Source organism: Heterocephalus glaber, unplaced genomic scaffold, assembly GCF_053883595.1.
Source record: "Heterocephalus glaber isolate CG9 unplaced genomic scaffold, H.glaber_assembly_v1.0 deba00000901, whole genome shotgun sequence".
Classification (NCBI taxonomy): domain Eukaryota; kingdom Metazoa; phylum Chordata; class Mammalia; order Rodentia; family Bathyergidae; genus Heterocephalus; species Heterocephalus glaber.
In genome coordinates, this window is record NW_028258171.1 from 259,156 (window position 1) to 278,895 (window position 19,740).

At 33.9% G+C, this 19,740-nt stretch overlaps 1 protein-coding gene across 2 annotated transcripts in view; it reads left to right on the forward strand.

Annotated features, from left to right (window-relative positions):
- Nucleotides 1-18,585, forward strand: part of Mipol1 (mirror-image polydactyly 1) — a 277,529-nt gene extending 258,944 nt beyond the window's left edge. The window contains exons 12-13 of one of the 2 annotated variants that reach the window (XM_087208006.1): nucleotides 5,674-5,751; nucleotides 8,540-18,585. In XM_087208006.1, coding sequence (XP_087064132.1) covers nucleotides 5,674-5,751; nucleotides 8,540-8,603 — 142 coding nt within the window. In that variant the 3' untranslated portion in view covers nucleotides 8,604-18,585. The remainder of the gene's footprint in view (nucleotides 1-5,673; nucleotides 5,752-8,539) is intronic. The other variant, XM_087208010.1, reaches the window with a different exon arrangement.
- The last annotated feature ends 1,155 nt before the right edge of the window (nucleotides 18,586-19,740 follow it).

Consider the following 19,740-nt stretch of genomic DNA (forward strand, 5'->3'; position numbering starts at 1 on the left):
ACTGTTTTTAAACAGTCAAATATTTTAGGAAGCTTTTTGAAGTAAAAATGAAGTAAAGTATTTTATATTTACCCATGTGTTTACCATTTCCACTGATGTTTTTCTGTGTGTGTAGACCCATTTCCAGGATCATTTTCCTTTTACCTGAATATTTATTATCTTATCTACTGCTAGGCTATTGGCTCAACTTTTGCATGTCTGAAAAGATCTCTCCTTTGCTGCCTTTCATTTTATGAAAAAAAATTTTTTCTGGTTATAGAAATTTAGGATAACAGGGATTTTGTTAGTTTCAGTATGTTAGAAAGGTGGCTCTAATATCTCTTACTTGCTTTGTTCCTGCTGTCATTCTTCCTTTTGCCTTCTGTACGGAGTGTGTCCTCTTGCAGCTTCTAAAAATTTTTTCTTTTGTCACTTATTTTAATCAATTTGATTATGATGTGCTATGCTATAGATTCCTGCATTTTTTGTGCCTATGTTTTGCTGAACTTCATGGATGTGTGGATTTGTAGTGTTTTATCATTAGAAAAATTTCAGCTGTTATTTTTACTGATATTTCTGTCTTTCACCATTTTTCCCCTCCCTTTGGAACTACTGCTTGATATACATTAGTCACACAGTTCGTTCATGCTTCATGCATTTTTTCAGTATTTTTTAATTTTCAGTCTTTTTTATTTTTCTCTGTGTTTCATTTTGAATGGTTTCTATTTCTTTGTCTTCAGATTTAGTAATCTTTTCTTTGGCAGTGTCTAATGAGCTATGAATCTCATCTAGGCCCTTTTTTTCAATTTCTGTTTCTGCTTATTTTTTTCCCCTTAGAATGAGTTATATTTCTTAGTTTGCATGTGTGGTAACTTTTTACCACACATGAGCGAAGGATATACTTATATTTCTTTAAAATTGTTTTCAGCTGTGTTTGAGGATCCAGTTATATTACTTGAAAATAGATTAATACTCTTAAGGCTTTTTCAATTTTGATAAGTAGGACCAGCTCAGCTGTTAGTAAGTCTAAGGCAGATTTAGCCATACAACTCCCATAACCCCTGCTGAACACACTACCTTAGGCCTTGTTTATTATTAAATCATTTCTACTCCCACTGATCACAACAAAAACAACTTTAGGCCATGTGTAAATTTAAGCCACTGTTTTGCCTATTTCTTTCCGGTGGTTTTTGACCTGTCCTTGATAATTTGCTTATATACATGTGCTGATAAATACCAGAGGAAAACCCAAGGAATCCTCTGCAGCTCCCCAGAACTTATTCACTCTCTTTCTCCACAGCCAGTTTCAGTTCCCTCTCCCTGCTCTGTGGTCTGTAAATTTTGCAGACCATAAGTGGAGCATTGGTCGGGCTCACTCTGTTCCCTTTCTTTCAAGAGTCACTGTGTAGTGCTACCTGTTGCCCCAAGTCCAAAAACATTGCTTCATGTATTTTGCTAAGGGAATTTTTTCTAGTTCTTTAATGTGGTAGGATACATGTAGTACCTGTTACCCCATTATAGCCAAGAGTGAAAGTCTTCCTGTAACACTTAAAATGCATCATGTTAATGACTAGCGTCCCTCTTCTTATTGAGATGTCAACTGCTTATCTTCTTGTTCTTCTCCTGAAAGTAAAGTCTTTTTTTTTTCTGGATGTTTATTACATATTCTTCATTTACTTTGTTGTTTGGCAGTTTTTTTCTGTGCCTAGATGTGATCTTCTGTTTATACAAAAAAGAAATGGTCTCTTGTGTTTTTTTGCCTGAGTTCAGGAACCTCATTAAATCTCTGATTTGATATATTATGTAAGTTTTAGAAAATCTTTAGTCAATATCTGTTTCTCCTCCTTCTGAGATGCCAATTAATTATATGTTAACATTTTCACTGCTTTTCTGTATATCTCTTTCCTTCTGTATTTTCCATTCTATTTTTTTTACTTTGTACTCATCAATTTTGATTTTGAAATAAAACTGTCTTTCCATTTCCCTAATTCTGTCTTATGTTGTGAAACTATCTATTAAATTCTTAATGTGAGACTGTGTATTTTTCAGGTTTATGGTTTCCTATTTGTTTTGTACATTCCAGTTCTCTCAGTGAAATATTCATTTTGCTAAATCTATTTTCTCACCCTTTACCTTTTTCTTGAAAATACTAATCATAGTTGTTTTAAAATTCAAGTCTTTTAACTCCAAAATCCGAGTCATCTGTGAATCTTTTTCTGTTGTCTATTTCTTCGTTTGGCATGCCTACACATTTTTGACCAAATACAAGGCATCCTAAACCTCCAGATGATTTTCTTGCCTTCCTCTCAACACAGTATATCCTTTGCTCTGTTGAGAAAATTGAGTGGAAGCTAGTTACCTTAATCTAGTGAAGCTGGGTTACAGTTTGAGTAAAATCCCATTTTTTTCTAATTCGTTTCTTTTCCTGTGTCATAGTTCACTAGGGCTTTCAGTGTTGAAAGTGATATCTTCACCGGGCTCCTTTAAAATATTCTCATTTTTAGCTTTTTTAACCACCTTTAGGTCACCTCAGAATTTACCAGGTTTTTTGAAAGGAAAATTAGGCATGCATTTTAGCCCCTTTGGGTCTCCAGTTTTGTTATGTGAACCCTGCAAGACTACCAAAAGCTCTGCTGGTTTATCTGTCCCTAGCAGCAGTCCTCTGCTGAACAAAGCCCAGATTATCCATTTTCTAATCTTCTCCCAATACCAGCAAATGCTTTCAAGAGAAAGTAGCTGCAGATCATCAGTTTACCTCTCTGTTGTCCTCTCCTTTCTGGAATCTTTGTTTTATCCCTGACTTTTACATAAATACCCTTCTGTAGTTTAACCAGCTTTCCTAGATGTTCTTAGTAGAAGGGACAGTCTACCATGAACCACTTTGTTCTGTATAGAAACAAATCCAGTGAGTTTTTAATTTCTCCTATTATAGTTATTTTTAGAAATAATATTCCTTCATTACCAAATGCACTTTTATAGGCTTTGTTTCTGTCTCGTGTTTCTAATCCCTTTTTAAATTTTCTTATATACCTTAAACTTATTCTGTATATACCTGATAATTTTAATATCTCAATTATTTGTGCTCTAATGTTCCTGTTTATTTTTCCTGCTGTATCTATGTTGCTTCATTACCTATGATGTTTGGTGATTTGTGAATGTGAGCTTTTATTTCTTACAGTTACTCATTGTGGATCTTTTTAAGGCATAGGTTAATGGTGGGTTTCTCCATAGAGGCTTCACATTTGCTTTTTCCAGTTATTTGGAAGCATGTATAGGCATTGGATCACTTTTAAATCTTAATTTGAACTTTATTGATTCACTTAAGTAATGTTAATGTTGCTTGAACAACCACTTGAGGACTGACTTGTTATAAAATGTGTAGGGGAAATATTCTTTTGGCTTCTACTCAGCCTGAATTCAAGATTTCTGTTCTTGGGTAGGTCCTGAGCAGGTCCTGGGCTTTGTCTCCTATCCCCTCCTGCCTTAGAAGTCCATGGAAACCAAGCTCAGCTTTACCCCTATCATAAGGCAAATAAATGTTATGAAGGTTAAAAAATGTCTTTTGTGTTACTTACCACTGAGGGTTTCCAGTTTTACTTAGATTTGGCCCTGTGAATATTCCTTAGTTTTACTTAGATTTGGCCCTCTGAATACTCCTTACTGAGGGCCATATATTGATGCACTTGAAAAGACGTTTGTCATTTTCTATCCAACAATTTTAGTTTCTTGCTATAGGAAGTGCTAGGTGCAGCACAGCAGGAAACAGAATTGTAGTCATGGATCAAATGTTATTAACTTATATGGCTGGGGAGAAAATTGTACTGCTAGTAAAATGTTCTGAATTTAGTATCACTTGTATACATGAGCAAAATGACCAGAAAATAAATTTACCTTACAAGAACCATAAATGCAGTTCTTTGCCCCCTCCAGTAACTACAAAAAGTTTTTTTATTATTAAAAAAGAGAAAATGATTGAATAATCCAAATTAGCCTGGGCAAGAAAACTAACAGCAGCCTAAAATGAAATGTTTGAGTTATGAGCCATGTGCCACTTTGGTTTATCTGCAGCCAAAAGGTTCAGAATCCTTATTCAATTAACCATGTTGCTTGGGAGGGCCTGGGTGCCCTGAATAAGAGCCAGCTGGTGATGAGTAAGAGGTATCCGTAACACACAAGTTCAGACCTTGCAACTCTGTTTCTGTTGTTTGAACTCTCCTCTCCCTTGTAGCTAGGGATCCAGCATGGAATTTAAACACTTGTGTGGTAACTCCATTCCTTCATCCATTGTATTGTTAAGCTCCAGCTAACGAACTTTTAACACTGGCTGCAGTAAGGCAAGACTTAGAAAACAGCAGCAATTTCTGGTAGTATAATTAAAACTATGATTTGTATGTCTTTATAAAGCAGCTTGCTCTTGCCTGTCCATTCCAATTATTCCATAAAAACTGGTCTTTTAAAATCATATAAAAAAATAAAGGAATAAAAAAGGCACACTTAAAGCTTAAATTAAGAAGTGACTTTCACTTCAAAAATCATACCTACTGCAGCAGAAATTTCAATAGAGGAACTAAAATTATGTAACATTTGAAAGGTGAGAAGTGCCAGACGCACTGGTTATGTATACTTTATCTCATGTAGCCTTTTCCTTCCATGCCAATGTTTTTTGTTGCTTAGGGAGATCCTCCTGATAATATCTCAAAGAATGTCTCTCAGACCCATATAGATTATGTACACATTGGCTTGCTAAGGAGAAGTTCTGCTTTGAAATCTCTAGGCTTTATTTTATTTTTAAATATGCTGTTTTGAATCTAAAACTAAAAAGATAAAAGATTGCATTTCTTCTCTAATTAACAGTCCAATTCTCAAGATAATTCTGGGTGAGGAGAGGTGTTCAAGTATAGTTGGAACAATCATATAATTTGACATAAAACAGCTCAGTTTTATTGCTTTTAAGAATTGTACTTTACTTAAATGCGTACACTAATTTCATACCAGCTACTAATTACTTGCATCTTATTACATCATAGTCTTGTTGCTTAGATATGCTTTTTGCATCTTTTCTTAACTTATGGTCATATTATAAAGAATAGTTGTATACTTTTCTTTAGGTGACATAGAGTGATAAGAATAAGTAATTTTGTTTGTCCACTAGAAGTAAAGAAAAACTTTTGAAATGAGAAATTTCATTTAAAACCTCAATAATAATCACTTTGTTTCTGCTTTTGTAAAAAACTGCAACAGCATAGTTATACTGTGGGCTGAAAGTTTAAATATTGCAGATATTATTGTCTTTAAATTTTAATCATAACTGTCAGGGCCTATATTAGATTATTAAGAATCAATTGCCTAAATCATATACAGATATCCTATGCCACATTATTTTATTTTCATATGGATGGCAAGAAAATATTTTAGACCTTGTACTTGAAGCATACATTCCATTTCAGTTCCTACTCCATTTTTTCATTATTTAATGCATTTGCCATTTTAAACCTCTACTCAATCAAATATACCTTCTATATTTAAATCCAGTTCATCCTTCAAAGAACACTTACATGCCACCTCCTACATGAAGCATTCCCTCATTCTCCACCCCCACCCCACAAGCAAGTTGTAGTCAATCTCTCTTCTGTGTGCCTTATACCTCTCTCTGCAGCTCTGTTAGTGTAGTTATTAAGTTTTCTCTTGTTTCAGGATTTCTGTACTATCTCCTGTTCGAATGCGAGCTTCTGCAGATCAGAGATTCAGTCTTGCTCATATTTCTTTGCACAGGTAAATACTTCAATAATTGTTCGTGTTCAGTGATAAAACCTGCATTTTCATTCTGTGTTAATTTTCTAAACGTTTATATCACATATTTTTCAAAAATCGTACTAAAAGATTAAAATTTGAATATTCTTTTCTACAATGGTAGTAATAAGATATACTATGATGTTGAGTTATGTAGCACCTGCCACAGGTCAGACATGGTGCTTATCTGAGGACTACCACTTTTTAACCACAGTCAATTTAAAGAGTTATTGTAAGATTGTGTTATTGTTGTTGTTGTTTGGTTGGTTGGTTGATTTTTTTTTTTTTTTGCTTAAATTCTTTTATTGGTACATTTTAGGTATACAGTACGTTTACATTTATCATTGGGTGCTTGTACCTGTACATGATGTATCTTGGTTCTTATTTTTTCCCCCATTACCTGTGCGCCCTTCACCCCCTCCCCAGTGCCCTGTTTACATAGGCATCATTTCCATTTTATTTCCTTTTCTCATAATTTTTCCTTTCCCTTCTTTCCTTTCCCCTTCCCCTCCCACTTCCCCACCCCTTTGAACCTTTTCTTCCTATTTCCAATTATTAATTATTCATTTTAATCATTTTAATCCTTATTTACACTTTCAGTTTCTCACACTTGAGAAACTATTCGGTATTTAAACATGTGTGTCCTATTTATTTCACTCAAGAGTATGGCCTCAATATGCATCCATTTAGCTATAAGTGTCTCTAGTTTCTCATTCTTTATGGCTGGGTTGGTTGATTTTTTAAATCAGAATTTCTTGCATAGCTGTTAAATTGTGGTCCCATACAATTCAAAGTTTGAAATTTCATTTCACGATAAAGACATGGTTTCAGTTTGTTGACTACAAAATTACCACAAAATTTTCAGACTACCAAGTAGGCCAATCAAATCATTACTGAATAAGAGTAATAACTAAATTGTCTTCTGGAACCAAGCACGCCCAAATTCAGGTAATAAGAGGGAGAGTGGAAGCCATGTATAAACCAGTGTGATGGATGTGGATGACCTTTGATGTTGCTGCTTCTACTTGAAATCTTAATTCCAAATTCAGTAGTCTCTCAATTTCCTAAAAGTAACTGGGTTTTCTAAATTATGATTATTTTGTTATACTTTCTTGAGGTTTTTTTACCTTCTTGGTGTATGTTATTCTTTCAAACCCCAAGCCATATTTTAAGATATTTGAGAGCAAAAATAAATTGCACATGAATATGACCCTCCAAATTACTTTAAAAATTAATATTTAGTTACTAATTTTATTTTGTCTCTGCTTCAATCTTCATCAGTTTTTGTCATGTAACTTGTTGAATGAAAGTCCTAAATCTTTAAAAATGCATCCCATTCTTCAATAAATAGGTCAGTTGTCTGAAAGACTTTCTGAAACATTGAAGCCTAGAATATTCACTGCATTTAACTTGTAATGCCATGACATTAACACAATAAAAACCTCTAAGTTCTTGGAAGATATTTTCGTCTCATAAATTTGCTGTGGCTGTGTCTAACCAAGTTAGATTTTTTGATATTGTATGCCTTTCTCCAAAATTATTTCTACTCACAAAGTTAACTGTCCTAATCATAATTGACTGGTGGGAGAGTGATTTACTAAAAGAATTTTGTTTCCATTTTCTAAGAAGTTTTGCTTCTTTACTCATCATGGAACAATAAGCCAAAACTACCAACACTGTTTACCATGTTGAAAAATTAATGTTATCTGAATGAATAATGCTGAAATGTTGGCACATAGGCAAATGAATCATATTTGTCTTAAAAGGTTCATACCTAATTTTTCTTGAAATTCATCAGGCAAGAAATTAAAATGCTGTACATTTTAGCATTTGTCTTGAATATCTAAAGCTCTCTTAGAAAAAAAAAAAGCTCAGCAAATTTTTTTCTTAGAATTATGTTTAATTCTAGGATCTCTTATCTTTTGTAACTACTGAATTAAAACACATATTCATTATTCTTCTTTCAGGACTTTCACATTTGGGTAGAATTAGGACAGAGGAATTGAAATTTTTATAATGTGCCATCAGCAAGCACTTTCAGAATTAGAATTACAAATGTATGTCCATCCCTAAGCTCTTCATTTCGTCAATTCTACTGCTTCCCTATCTGTTAAAGAGCTGAAGCTTGTGCCATCATGGTTAATGTTTTGACAGATTTTATCATAAACCTTGCTATTGTAAATTTGCCTTGAGCCAAAATTTAACATGTTTTAAGCTCAGAAACAGTTTTTACTGTTGGTGATCCAGAAAAGGAAATAAATCTAATATGCTCTTTGAATGAAAGAAGTACAGTGTTTAACTTCTTAAAAGTTATACATTACTTGAAATTTGGAGAAATTCACATTCTCTATATTCAAGGCCTCTAAATTGTCAATAAAACTTTTCATAAATATTTTTGTAACTATTGCAAGAAAGAAGATACCAAAGGAAATATTATGTTGCTTATATAGTCTCACTAAATTTTATAATCAAAATATCCCTATTTAAAAAAAATAAAAAGATCCTGGGGAAAAAGTGTAAACTGTCAACATGTGATGAAATGATTAAAAAACTATGGAGGACCTACTTTGTTTCCAGAGAACTTATCAGGATGCCCATTAGTAAGACTTTACTTTCTTGTGTCTTTCATTGATTATTTGACTTATTTTATTAAACATGTTCCCAATCTTTGGTATTCATAACAGCCTGTAGATCTAGATTTTTTTTCTCTTTAAAACATCTTCAATGACCATGACCATTAATATTTACTCATAAATGCATTTGTACACAGGCTCAACCATACCACTTCAGTGAAGACAAAAAGAGTTGTTATCCAGTTCTTTACCCTAGAATAAATCAAATCAACAAATATTTATTGAATGTCTACTATGTGCACATAGCCCTGGACTGGTCAGCTTTTAAAAGCCACTCAACTTTTCAAAATGACAAACCAAAGCATTATTATTTGAAGCATTGCAGAAGCTGCTTCCATTTCCTGAAGGTGACAGAGAATATGAGGACCCAGCAATGATTTGGGGTAAAGAAAGACAAGGGTAACAGACAGATTGAAAAGGGGAGAAAGAGCACTCTAACATATCGCTACTGATGGACTGCATCACGTATGTATATGTGTATGAATTTATGTGTATGAGTGTGTATCTGTTCATAGCACTTGTAACTATACAAGGAGAAGAGTGAGTTTTAGAGAAATAACTTTTGTTAAGATGACAGAAAAATAATCATTCACGTTTGAGTCCAGAGCTGTGCCTGAAAAATAGGTTTAGAGACTGGGGATGTAACTCAGTGATAGAATGCTTGCTTAGCATATGCAAGGCACTGGGTTCAATCCATAGCACTACAAAAAAAAAAAAAAAAAGTTTAGCTAGCGTTAAACTTGTGGTATCACAAAACCAAAATATATCATGGTTTAATAGATAAACTGCTCAACTTGAACCCCCTGTTCTCCAACCAGACTCTCTAAAGTCTGTTATGAGATGACCTCATCAATTAATAGATTTATAATCAGAGAAAGTGACTTCTACATGTTGCTATAGAAAATTATTTAAAATTCCTAGATACATTTATTTTATCATAAATAAGAGAAATTTGGAAGCTCATTTTAAAGATTCTAATTGTTAGCAGGAACAAATAGAAACTATCAGTAAAAGGTAAAATGTGCATTTTATTTATCTACACTATTCTGTACATTTCATTTTATTAATCTATTAAAGGTATAATAATGTACTATCTGTTCACATCAAATAAAGATGTAAAAGGTGTAAAAGGGAGGCTGGCAATAATATCCAGCTTTGCCAAATGGAATTAATCTTAGTTACTTCATATAGAAGGTTACGTATATATGTTGATCACAGAAGTTACTATAACTGACACTCTCACGGGAGGTATCTAGTGTCAAAAACATTTTAAAAACTCATTTTTTAAAAACTCAAGTTTTGCCTCCTATTGGTAGGATCCGTCTAAATTCTAGTGAAAAGCAAAATAGACTTTAAATAAGCTTTTTATACAGTGGCTTTTATCTATCCTAAGATGTCTGAAATTATCAATTTTGTATAGAAAAAACTCCTACAGCTCTACTCAAAATTGATGCTTTTTATGAAATTGTTTTTAAGGGTACCTTGAAGCAAAGATTTCTTCTTATATTTCTTTTTAATTATTTTATACTTTGCCTATGTGGCCGGATTTATTTTAAAGCATGCCTTGATTTGTTTTTGTAGTGAATTCTAGATTTTACAGTCTTTACAAGATTTAAAACCATCTTATTGGCCTTCTTAAACATAGTAAGGGCTTTCAATGTGTGACTACTTTGTCTTCTTGCTATATTGTAAGTAATGTCTTTGGATATATTTTAAATAAAATTTTACGTTGGATGATCCAGATCAAATGCTTATTATGTTCATGAAGAAATACTATCTTTAGAGTTGTTCCTAATTCTTGCTTCATCTTTCCCCCTCTTTTGACAAGAATCCCTAATACTGAGACCCTCTTACCTAGGACCTATCCTGGATTCACCTGCCCCCTTGTGGTGTTCCTATCTGAAAAGTTAATTAATTTCTGAAATTTGGATTGGTATTACAGTCTGAGAAAAAGAAACCTCATTATCTTTGTTTAGAGTCCAGAATCAGAAAAAAAAATTCCCTTTGTTAGTCACTGGCTAACATAGAATGATGAAAGGCATTGCTTTATTTTGTGTTAATTCAAAGCACAAGAAAGAAACTGGGCACTATAAATAAATGAGTAGCTTGGAATAACTGATTATGTTTAATTTTGTCTAGAGTCAGTATGACCTCAGCTCAATATACTAAAAGGGTATTTAGAGAGTTCTCATAAAGCAACTTTAGTTTATATCAGTATCTCCTTTTTTAGTGAGTGAGGCACAGTGAAGACCACAATTCAGTTTAAATTTTAAAATAGATTTCCTAAGCCTTTCATCAACAATGAATTTATAAATGTAAAAATTAAATATTTTATAATACACAGTTAGATGTGATTGACACAAACACATTTTTGTTGCCCTCTCTCAAAAGGAAGAATTCCTTCACATGCCACGGGACTAATTTTTACCCCTTCATTTGGAGTCAGTAGGATTTCCACATGGCAACAAGATGTATAGGTACAATGAGTAAATTTACCTACCCACAAATTCAGAGATGTTTTTGCAAGATTAAGGATTTAATAATTACACCTCATTGTTCTTGATAAAGAACAATATGAAAATAAAGCTAGAAGTGTAAGAAAAGAACTACTTACACAAATGGGCTATTAATCTTTCTTAGAAGGAGATAGATTAATAAATTATTATTGTTGGCAAGATCCCAAGTAAAAATTTAAAGATTATTTTTCTGTTGACTGTAGAATACTTCTAGCACAGAATTGTCTCTTTTCATGCTGTTCTACCTGCCACCCCCACCCAAGCCTGGTTGGACGGAGTAATGATGCTTTGTGACATTTTAAACATCCTGTCACCTCACTTGCAATCTCAAAGGAGAACAAGATGCAGGCTTTAGTATAGATATTTGCAGATCAACTCCAGGTTTCTTACATCTACAGCTTCTTTGCAGTTTCTCTTATGTGTATAACAGTGATCTGCTACCAGGTTCCCAGAAACACAGGTTCATATTTTGGCAGGCTTACCTAACCTCTGTGTCCTTCCAAAGTACATAAACACTAAACTGTGTTCACAGAGAGGGAGGGAGAGTCATTCCAGGGAGACTTTAAAAAACCAAGACCCTTTCTGTTCCCTACCAAGTTGCTGCCATCTTCTCCAAAGGAATAAAGTTTGTCATTATGCCCTTGGCGTAATTCCTGCAGCATGGATTAAGCACAGGTGACTGAGAGTCTGCCTTATCTCCACAGGGCATTAGTCACTCTATAAAAGTTAAATTTATTATGAAATGCTTTGTGTGTGTTAACATATAGCTTCTCTGGGAAGTTGGAAACAAAGGCATGTCCTTTAAGACTCCATATGGGGAAAACACATCCTCCTTTGGAATTTAACCTTAATTTGAACCAAGATCTGTGAAAGAAAAGCACTTTAGTGTATTGTTCCCTTGCCCCACCCTTCTATCCCCTTATCTAAATGGAGTTACTGTTGCTGTTTTTTTAACTCTTACCATTCCAAACTTTGCTTTCCTGAATTAAAAACTTTATTTTAGAAGGAAAGTATATAAAAATATTTGTGGCAAATGATTATACTTTGCTTTAAAAATGAATGGTTTTATGTAATATATTACATCCTTAAAGTTAAAGAAATGTATACCTTGTTTATACTTATACATCTTTGTTGTTTATTTTGTTCAGATATACTACAAAGAACACTTTATTTCTTAAAAACTTTATTTCCTACAATTTTTTTCTAAAATTCTCTCACTAGCAAACATTGTCATATATACATCGTTTATACTTTATTAGAAGTAAATAATAATTAAAAGTGAGAAATTTTTACATTAGAAATGGTAATGAGGTGCCATTTGAAAGATTTTTTAACTCAGTTTTCCTTCAATCTATTGACAGTCTTTTTAATGCTTCCTATGTATGTAAAATCCAAAGATGCTATAATGCTGTTTCAAAGGCAAAAGCAAAAATTCCATTGCTGCCTCCTCAAATAATACCGTAGTTATTAAAGGAAAAGGAAATATTTTAATTTTACATTTTAAAAAAAACTACATATAAACATGATTCATTTCTTGAATACCCTCTATACCATCAAACTTTTAATTATCCAAATGATTTTCTATCTTTGTTTTTGTTATAAGAAAAATCACAACCTAAATTCTAGTACAAGTTCAGATATTCATTTATTCTTTTAAAAATTATGAGTTTTAAATGTATCTGTATTTTCAAAACATAGTTTTGCTCAGCATTATTAAACTGAAAATTTCTTAGCCGAAGCAAAACTCGCAGATTCTTTTGCTCACATATTTTAGCTCATAATATAAAAATGATAATATTGAAATGAGCTTAATAGACATGTTTTTTTAAAAACATGGGATATATATCTAGTTCATTGAGGACATTAGAAAATGTATCACAAGTAATATCAAATCACAGCATCATTGTTCCCCCCTCAGCCCTACCTGGTTCCACTCCACCCACCCCTCATATGACAGTCATTGAAGATTTGTCTCCACCACCTGTTGGCACTTGATTATACACTGTAGTTATTATTTAAATTCATAATATGTATCAAATTTCTTCATGGAAATTATAAACTCACATGGAACAATAATGAGTTGACAGTTTGAATGTTTTACCTCTTAGACTCTTAAGTTCTTGGTTTTCTTGAACTTTGTCAGGCAGTGGATGTGAATTTGATATAAACATTCTTAAAAGATAACAGCCTTATACCTGTTGTTACCTTATTCAGTGCTGCTCCAAAACTTCTCCAGTGTCTATTTTGGATGAACATCTTCACTGCATATGTAGATGCTTGTATAGTAATATCTTTTGTTAATGGTCCTGCCATAGTCATAGAAATATCTTTCTTAGGAGTAAAATGATCAAAATAACAGATGAACAAGATAATGAAAGAAATTAAAATAGTTAAGTATAAGTGTGAAAATAAGATGTCAAGCAGAATGGAAGAAACTAATAGAAAATATAAAATTTGTAGATGGTTGGAAGAAACAACTTGGCAACAGCTAGAAGAAGAGAGCAAAAGGAAGAGGAAAAAGCAAAGATAGTTCCAAACTGCCACATGAATCAATGTTAGTAAATCCTAAAGCATTTGCAAAACTGGATTTTAAAAACAAATGAAGAGTATGTATGTGCATTTATAAAAATACAAAAAGTCATCTTCACTCTTAAATTTCAAGGATGTAAGGATGTGGTGAAACAATTAGAATAATAACATTCTGAGCTTCTTTACTGACCATGAGCAATACTATTAGCCATATAACTAGACAAAACCATGTTATATAAAATTATAAATAATATGTTCATTCATGTAAGGTATTTCTTTTAATTGGTTCTTATATATATTTGAATCTCAAAGGAAACACTTTAAAATAATTAAGTCAATAAAGCCCTTATCCAATCACAATCTCATAGAGTCAGAAGTATGGATAATAAATTGTGGCAATATGTGAGGGGATAAATCATGTATTAATTATTTGATGATGTATAGTTACAGTTAATATACTGTATAAGAAAAGGTGAAAGTTATGTTTGCAGACAAAATATATCTATTTTGGTTATATTTGGAAGCTTTTAATCTGATCATATTTAAAAATCTTCAGTGTTTTTTCTGCAAGTATATCTTGCAAAGGGTTGAAGGAGATAATGAGGGAGTGATATTGTTTATTTTATTAATAATCCAGTCAATGCCATACCTGGTACTAGGGATACAAAGTTGAGTAAGACAGACTCTGACCTCATGAAAATCCAGAAGGAATAACACAGCTGTAAATAATCACAATAAAGTATAGTAGGTGTCATAATAAAGATAGCCTCAGAATGTTTTGGCAGAACATAAGAAAGGGAATCTTACCATGTCTATGAGATTACAGAAGGCTTCCCAAAGGAGATAGTGTTTGAGCTAAGTTCCACTGGGACTGTCAGTTAAGGTGACTGACCATTTCAGATTTTTGTTTGTTTTGTTTTGAGACAGGCTTTCACTTTGTTGCCCAGGCTAGTTTCCAACTCCTGGGCTTGAACGATCTCCCTCCTGCCTCATCTTCCTGAGTAACTGGAACGATAGGCACACATACACCTTGTTGACTTGAATCAGACTGATTATTACTAAAACTTGAAACAAAATTCAGATAGCAGTGAACCAGGAGGTGAATATAGAAATAGGGGCTGTAGATATGGCTACTTTCCCCAGAAAATCACTTTCCAGCTGTTCTTGCTTGCTGCCTCTGAAGAGATTTAGTATGGAATTTCATATTGCATAGCACAATTAGGTGTTGATGAATGGTAGTAATTTCCCCCTAGGTGTTAATGAATAATTGTATCCCACTTGTATAATGTCAGTGACTTGAATCTTTCCAGCAAGTGTCTTACTACTTGAAAAAAAAGACTATATTATGAATGTTTTTGATTCCCAATTCTTCTATTCCTTTTCTCCTCTTCTCAAACTTCCCAATGTCAATTGCCAAGTACACCATTAGGATATCACTTAGCTGGTAGCCATGGTACAACTTCCTTCTAAAAGATGACTTCCTTCTTTCAACACATAGTATATGTGTTACCTTTGAACAGAAATTCATATTATATTCCTTTTCAATTTTCTCCTTTTCCAATGGACATTATGAAACTATTTCATACTAACACACTTTCATATCTTCCCTAATCTTCTGTCTTCTTAATATTTGGCAACAATTTCTAACTTAAAATGCCCTTCACCTCTAGAACATTCTACCACTTCACTTCCACCAGCATGGTTTACTATAAGGAGAGATTTTTTTTTTATTAACTTTGATTTGTATATCAAATCTGGGTTCTTCCTTATTATTCATTTATTATATGAATTTGAATCAAATGCATAGTTATTCAACTTTCCTCTATATGAGGGTCCTCAGTTTTGGACATTATCTAAATTGTATAGCTTCCAGTTGGAATCTTGTATAATAAGCTGTATGGTTAGTGTGAAGGCTTGCTCATCATAGTTATGTTAATCTGTGGTTTCCTGCCCATTAGGTAAAACAAACATACTAGATTAAATAGCACCAAGATCTTCAACTCTTTTAAAATTACAATATATAACCAGGTAATTTTCATTGACTAGTCCAAGTTTATAGAAAAATGAATGCTACCATAACTGTGTCCCCAAATATATGCCATCCCATAAAATATGGGTAAGAAAGTGACTATGGAGCTTAAACATGAAGGAATTAACAGAACCTCATAGAAATCACCAAGATGATGAATAGGGACTTTGGTTTAGAATATAATAAGGAAACATATTGTGCTTCTGAATATAATCAGAGTTCTAGAGTCAGAATAATTTGCCTACTAAGAATAACTATAAATCTTGGACAAAATACAAAGCTAAACAAAACAAAATCCAGACGCTCTGGAGAACAACCAGTGCTGCCAAGACCTGAGGGCCAAGACCCTGAAGAGATGGGAAATACATCGAGGTAAACTGAGTTCTGCATTTACAACTACGTTTTCCCCTGGTCTGTTTGCCGATTCAAGTATCAGGGCGTAGAGGCACAAGAAGTATAGTAATCTTTAGTTTGTGGCAATCTTACTGGACTGAAGAAATAAAAAAATGAAGTGCAGGGTTAAATTAAGCAGCTACGGCATGCAGGACCAAGATTAAGAGAGAAAGACTGGACAGTGGAAACCAACATTCTACATACAATTTTTTCTCAAGGTATTTTCTGATTTCTTAGAGGCTTAACTCAAGACAAAATGCAGAGAAACAAAGTAAAATAACAAACAAACAGAACACTTACTAAGAAGGTAAAAAGCTAAGGAAAGTATCTGTCAGTTTCCTGATGCCAAGGAGACAAAAGCTGGAATGCAAGTCTCACCAAAGATGAAAGACTCATCTTTTGAAACAGACCCTGGAAAAGATATATCAATGAGTAAGCGCAAATTATAAATAGACCAGCCTCAACTATATCAAAGTAATATTCCCAAACTCTCAGAAAGTGAAAAAAGAAATCTAAGACATTATCAGCTAGAATCCCTACTACTTTTTAGAGTCAATATTTATCATTCAACCAGATATAATCAGGTATTCCAAGAAATAAAGTTAAATAACCAAAAATCAATAGAAAATAAAAATAGAAACACTCACATGTGATACAAATACTGTAGTAATCAGACAGACTTCAATTGGAATCTTAGAATTGAAAAATATAAGAACTAAAATTAAGAATTTAGTAAATAGCTTTAGTAGCTGATTGGACTTAGTGGAAAAGCAAACTCACTAATGGAAAGAGAAGCCAATGGAAAATATCTAAATTGGAAAAGAGAAAGAAAAAGATGAAAAATCTATGAAATACAGTAAAAGGCATGTGGCAGATGGTATAAGGTTTGTCATCTGTGTAACTGGACTCCTAGGACAGAAAAAATGGGGTAACATCAACCTTTAAGGAGATATTTTCCATAAATAATGAAAGATATAATGCCACGAATCAAGAGACTCTACAAACCCAGAAAAGCTACACATAGGCACACCATAGTAACACAGTTTTTAAAAAAATAGATAAAGCTTTAAAAACAACCAGAGGTACAGCCTTACCTCTACAAGAAAATTTCACACCTGCCTTTAAAATGAGAAAAAAAATGAGCATGGTGGTGCACACCTATAATCCCAGCACTAGGGAGGCTGAAGCAGGAAGATCACCACAAGTTCAAGGCCAGCCTGGGCTACATAGTGGGTTCAAGGCCTGCCTGAACTACATGGTGAGACCCTGTCTCAAAAAAAAAAAGAGAGAGAAAATGATTGCTTACAAAAATCATGTGTTTTTTAAAAATCATGTTTTTAGTCCATCAGACACCTGAGCTCACAAGGCAAACGGGTGAACCAAATTCCTTAGAGGAACATATAAATTGTCTCATCTTTGACAGAGCATGCGGGGGAAAGGTGGTAGATAAGTAGATAAGACAAAAACAAAATTAACAAAGTCTTAACCGTGTGTGTGAACCAGCATGAAGTTTGCCCACACTGACCAACACTGTTCACAGGCCTCTACTGGATGCTCGTGAGAAACAATGAGAGCAGGGCAGGGTTTGGCAAAGTCTGGGGACAAAGCAAGAGAACCTGGAGAAACCCATTAAGTTCCAGGCCTCTAAAATAGAGTACAAGGTAGGGAACAGCTGCAGCTAGGGACAAGTATAAAACCTACCTACACCATGGCTCTCCACTGATTTGAAGCAAAAGCATCTACCAAGTGGGACAGGGCAAAAAGTCTCCCTATAACCTGGATCTGACCCAGCTTTAACCTGAGGCAATAGCTGTCTGCTACAGGCAGAGGAGCAGGAACTGTCCTGCCCCTAGGCCTAGACAGAGGTCAGTTAGTACTTGGGAAGGTGGAAGAAACTTATTTCCACCTAAGATACTCTTCAACACAAGGTGGAATTTGGAGGAAGAGGCAGGGAACCTGTCTGTGCTCTAGTCCCTGCACTGAACAGGAAGCAGAGCCTGCCCCTGGAGGAAGCCCAGGTACAGAGCACTTCCCTAACACTCAGAACCTGAGAGCTAGGAAAGCCAGCCTCTGTCCCCAGCCGGAAGGCTTACATTTAATAACAGGTAGTAGCCAGCTACTGTTGGGAGAGAAGCTAAAATGTGGAAAGAGACTCCTTCTATTCTGCAGACATAGAGAACCTGCTGAAATCTGAGAGATGAGCAAGGAAATAGAAAAAATCGTTCCAGCACTCCGGGCCTCACACTAAGAACATTGTGGCAAACCAGATCAGCACTGGAGGAATTTCAAGTCAGCTATGCACTGAAGATAACTCTGGCAACAACAAAATCCAAATCTTAAGTGCTGACTAGGTTGTGTCAAATCATATGTTAATACCCTGAAAGAAGTTATCATTTTTGGACATTTACCTCAGTCTCAGCTGTTCTTTATACATATCTGGCATTTAATTTTTTTTTAAATGGGAGATGCATGAAAAAGAAAAAAGGTCATGTAAAAAGATTAAATAGTCAACAACGCTGGACCCAGAGATGACCAATCAGAGATTGAAATGATGAGAGACTTTAAAGGACATTGGTTAGGCAAAAGGAAACTGATTCACAAGCAGAATCATGGGCCAAGGATTTAGCTCAGTGGTTCTGCCGCCTGCCTTGCAAGTGCAAGGACCCGAGTTCGATCCCTGGTACCAAAACCAAACAAAAAAAAACATGAAAAATTTTTGGCCAGGGATTCAATCCCAGTACTGAAAAAAACAAAAAACATGGTAAAATTTGCCATAAGGAGAATCATGATAATATAGGAAAGAATAAGAGAAACATATAAGAATAAATACGTGAGATAAAACAGGAATATTGACTGTTTTCAAAAATATAAAATACATGAAATAAAAAGGACATTTTGTTTAGAGCAAACATATCTATTATAATTGAAAGTCAAGTGACCACATCTGAGTAAATAAAGCACTAGTTTGAGGAAAACATTTATCCAAAATGGCCATCTACTCTATGAATAGCATTCAAAATTGAGAAGCTCACTACTTCTTAAGGCAACCTACTCAATCTATAACCATGTTACCAATGTCTTTATTTGAACTCCAATCTGTAATCCTCTAATTTCTACCCTTTGGCCCTAATTCTGTCCTCTGTAATTACATGCAATAAATAGTGCTAGTCTCTCTCCATATGCTTGAAATAACTACAATATCCTACAGTTGTAACAGAAATTGTTTATTCTGTGGCCAAACACCCTCAGCCTAAATCATCTTTCACATAGCATGGTTTAGTTCTCACTCATATTCAGAATATTCTAAATGCACTTGATTTTATCTGTATTTCTCAAACACTTCCCCACACATGAAATATGATCCTGTGGTGACCAGTACATTCTTGGTTTTCCCCACTCCATGTGTGCTGCCATTATCTTTTTAAGGGAAGAAAATCGTGCTATTTATTCATATATAATTCCTAAAATTACCACTGTACAAACTCTACCCTCAAGAGGTTAAGACTTGTCTGCATCTCTCAAATCTATTATTCAGAATATTAACAAAAAATGATATACAGACAGAAATTGACCAAAGAGAGTCTAAGGACTATTTTATCAGATAATGGACAGTACTGTGGACTAAATTGTGACCTTTCAAATAGTAAGAGGTTGGGGTAATGGAGATTATTGACAGGCATATTAATTGATTGTAGATGTGTGGGTAATAAGAAAGATAAGTCATGGTAACTATGCCTTTTCTAGCCTGAAAGGCTAAGAAAATGAGAAAAATATGAAATCAGAAGGAGTGCCTTGTTATTGAAAGAAATGTGATTTAAATATGTTGAATATTCAGGAAATACCTTGTAGATAGGAATAGAAATTGTTAAAC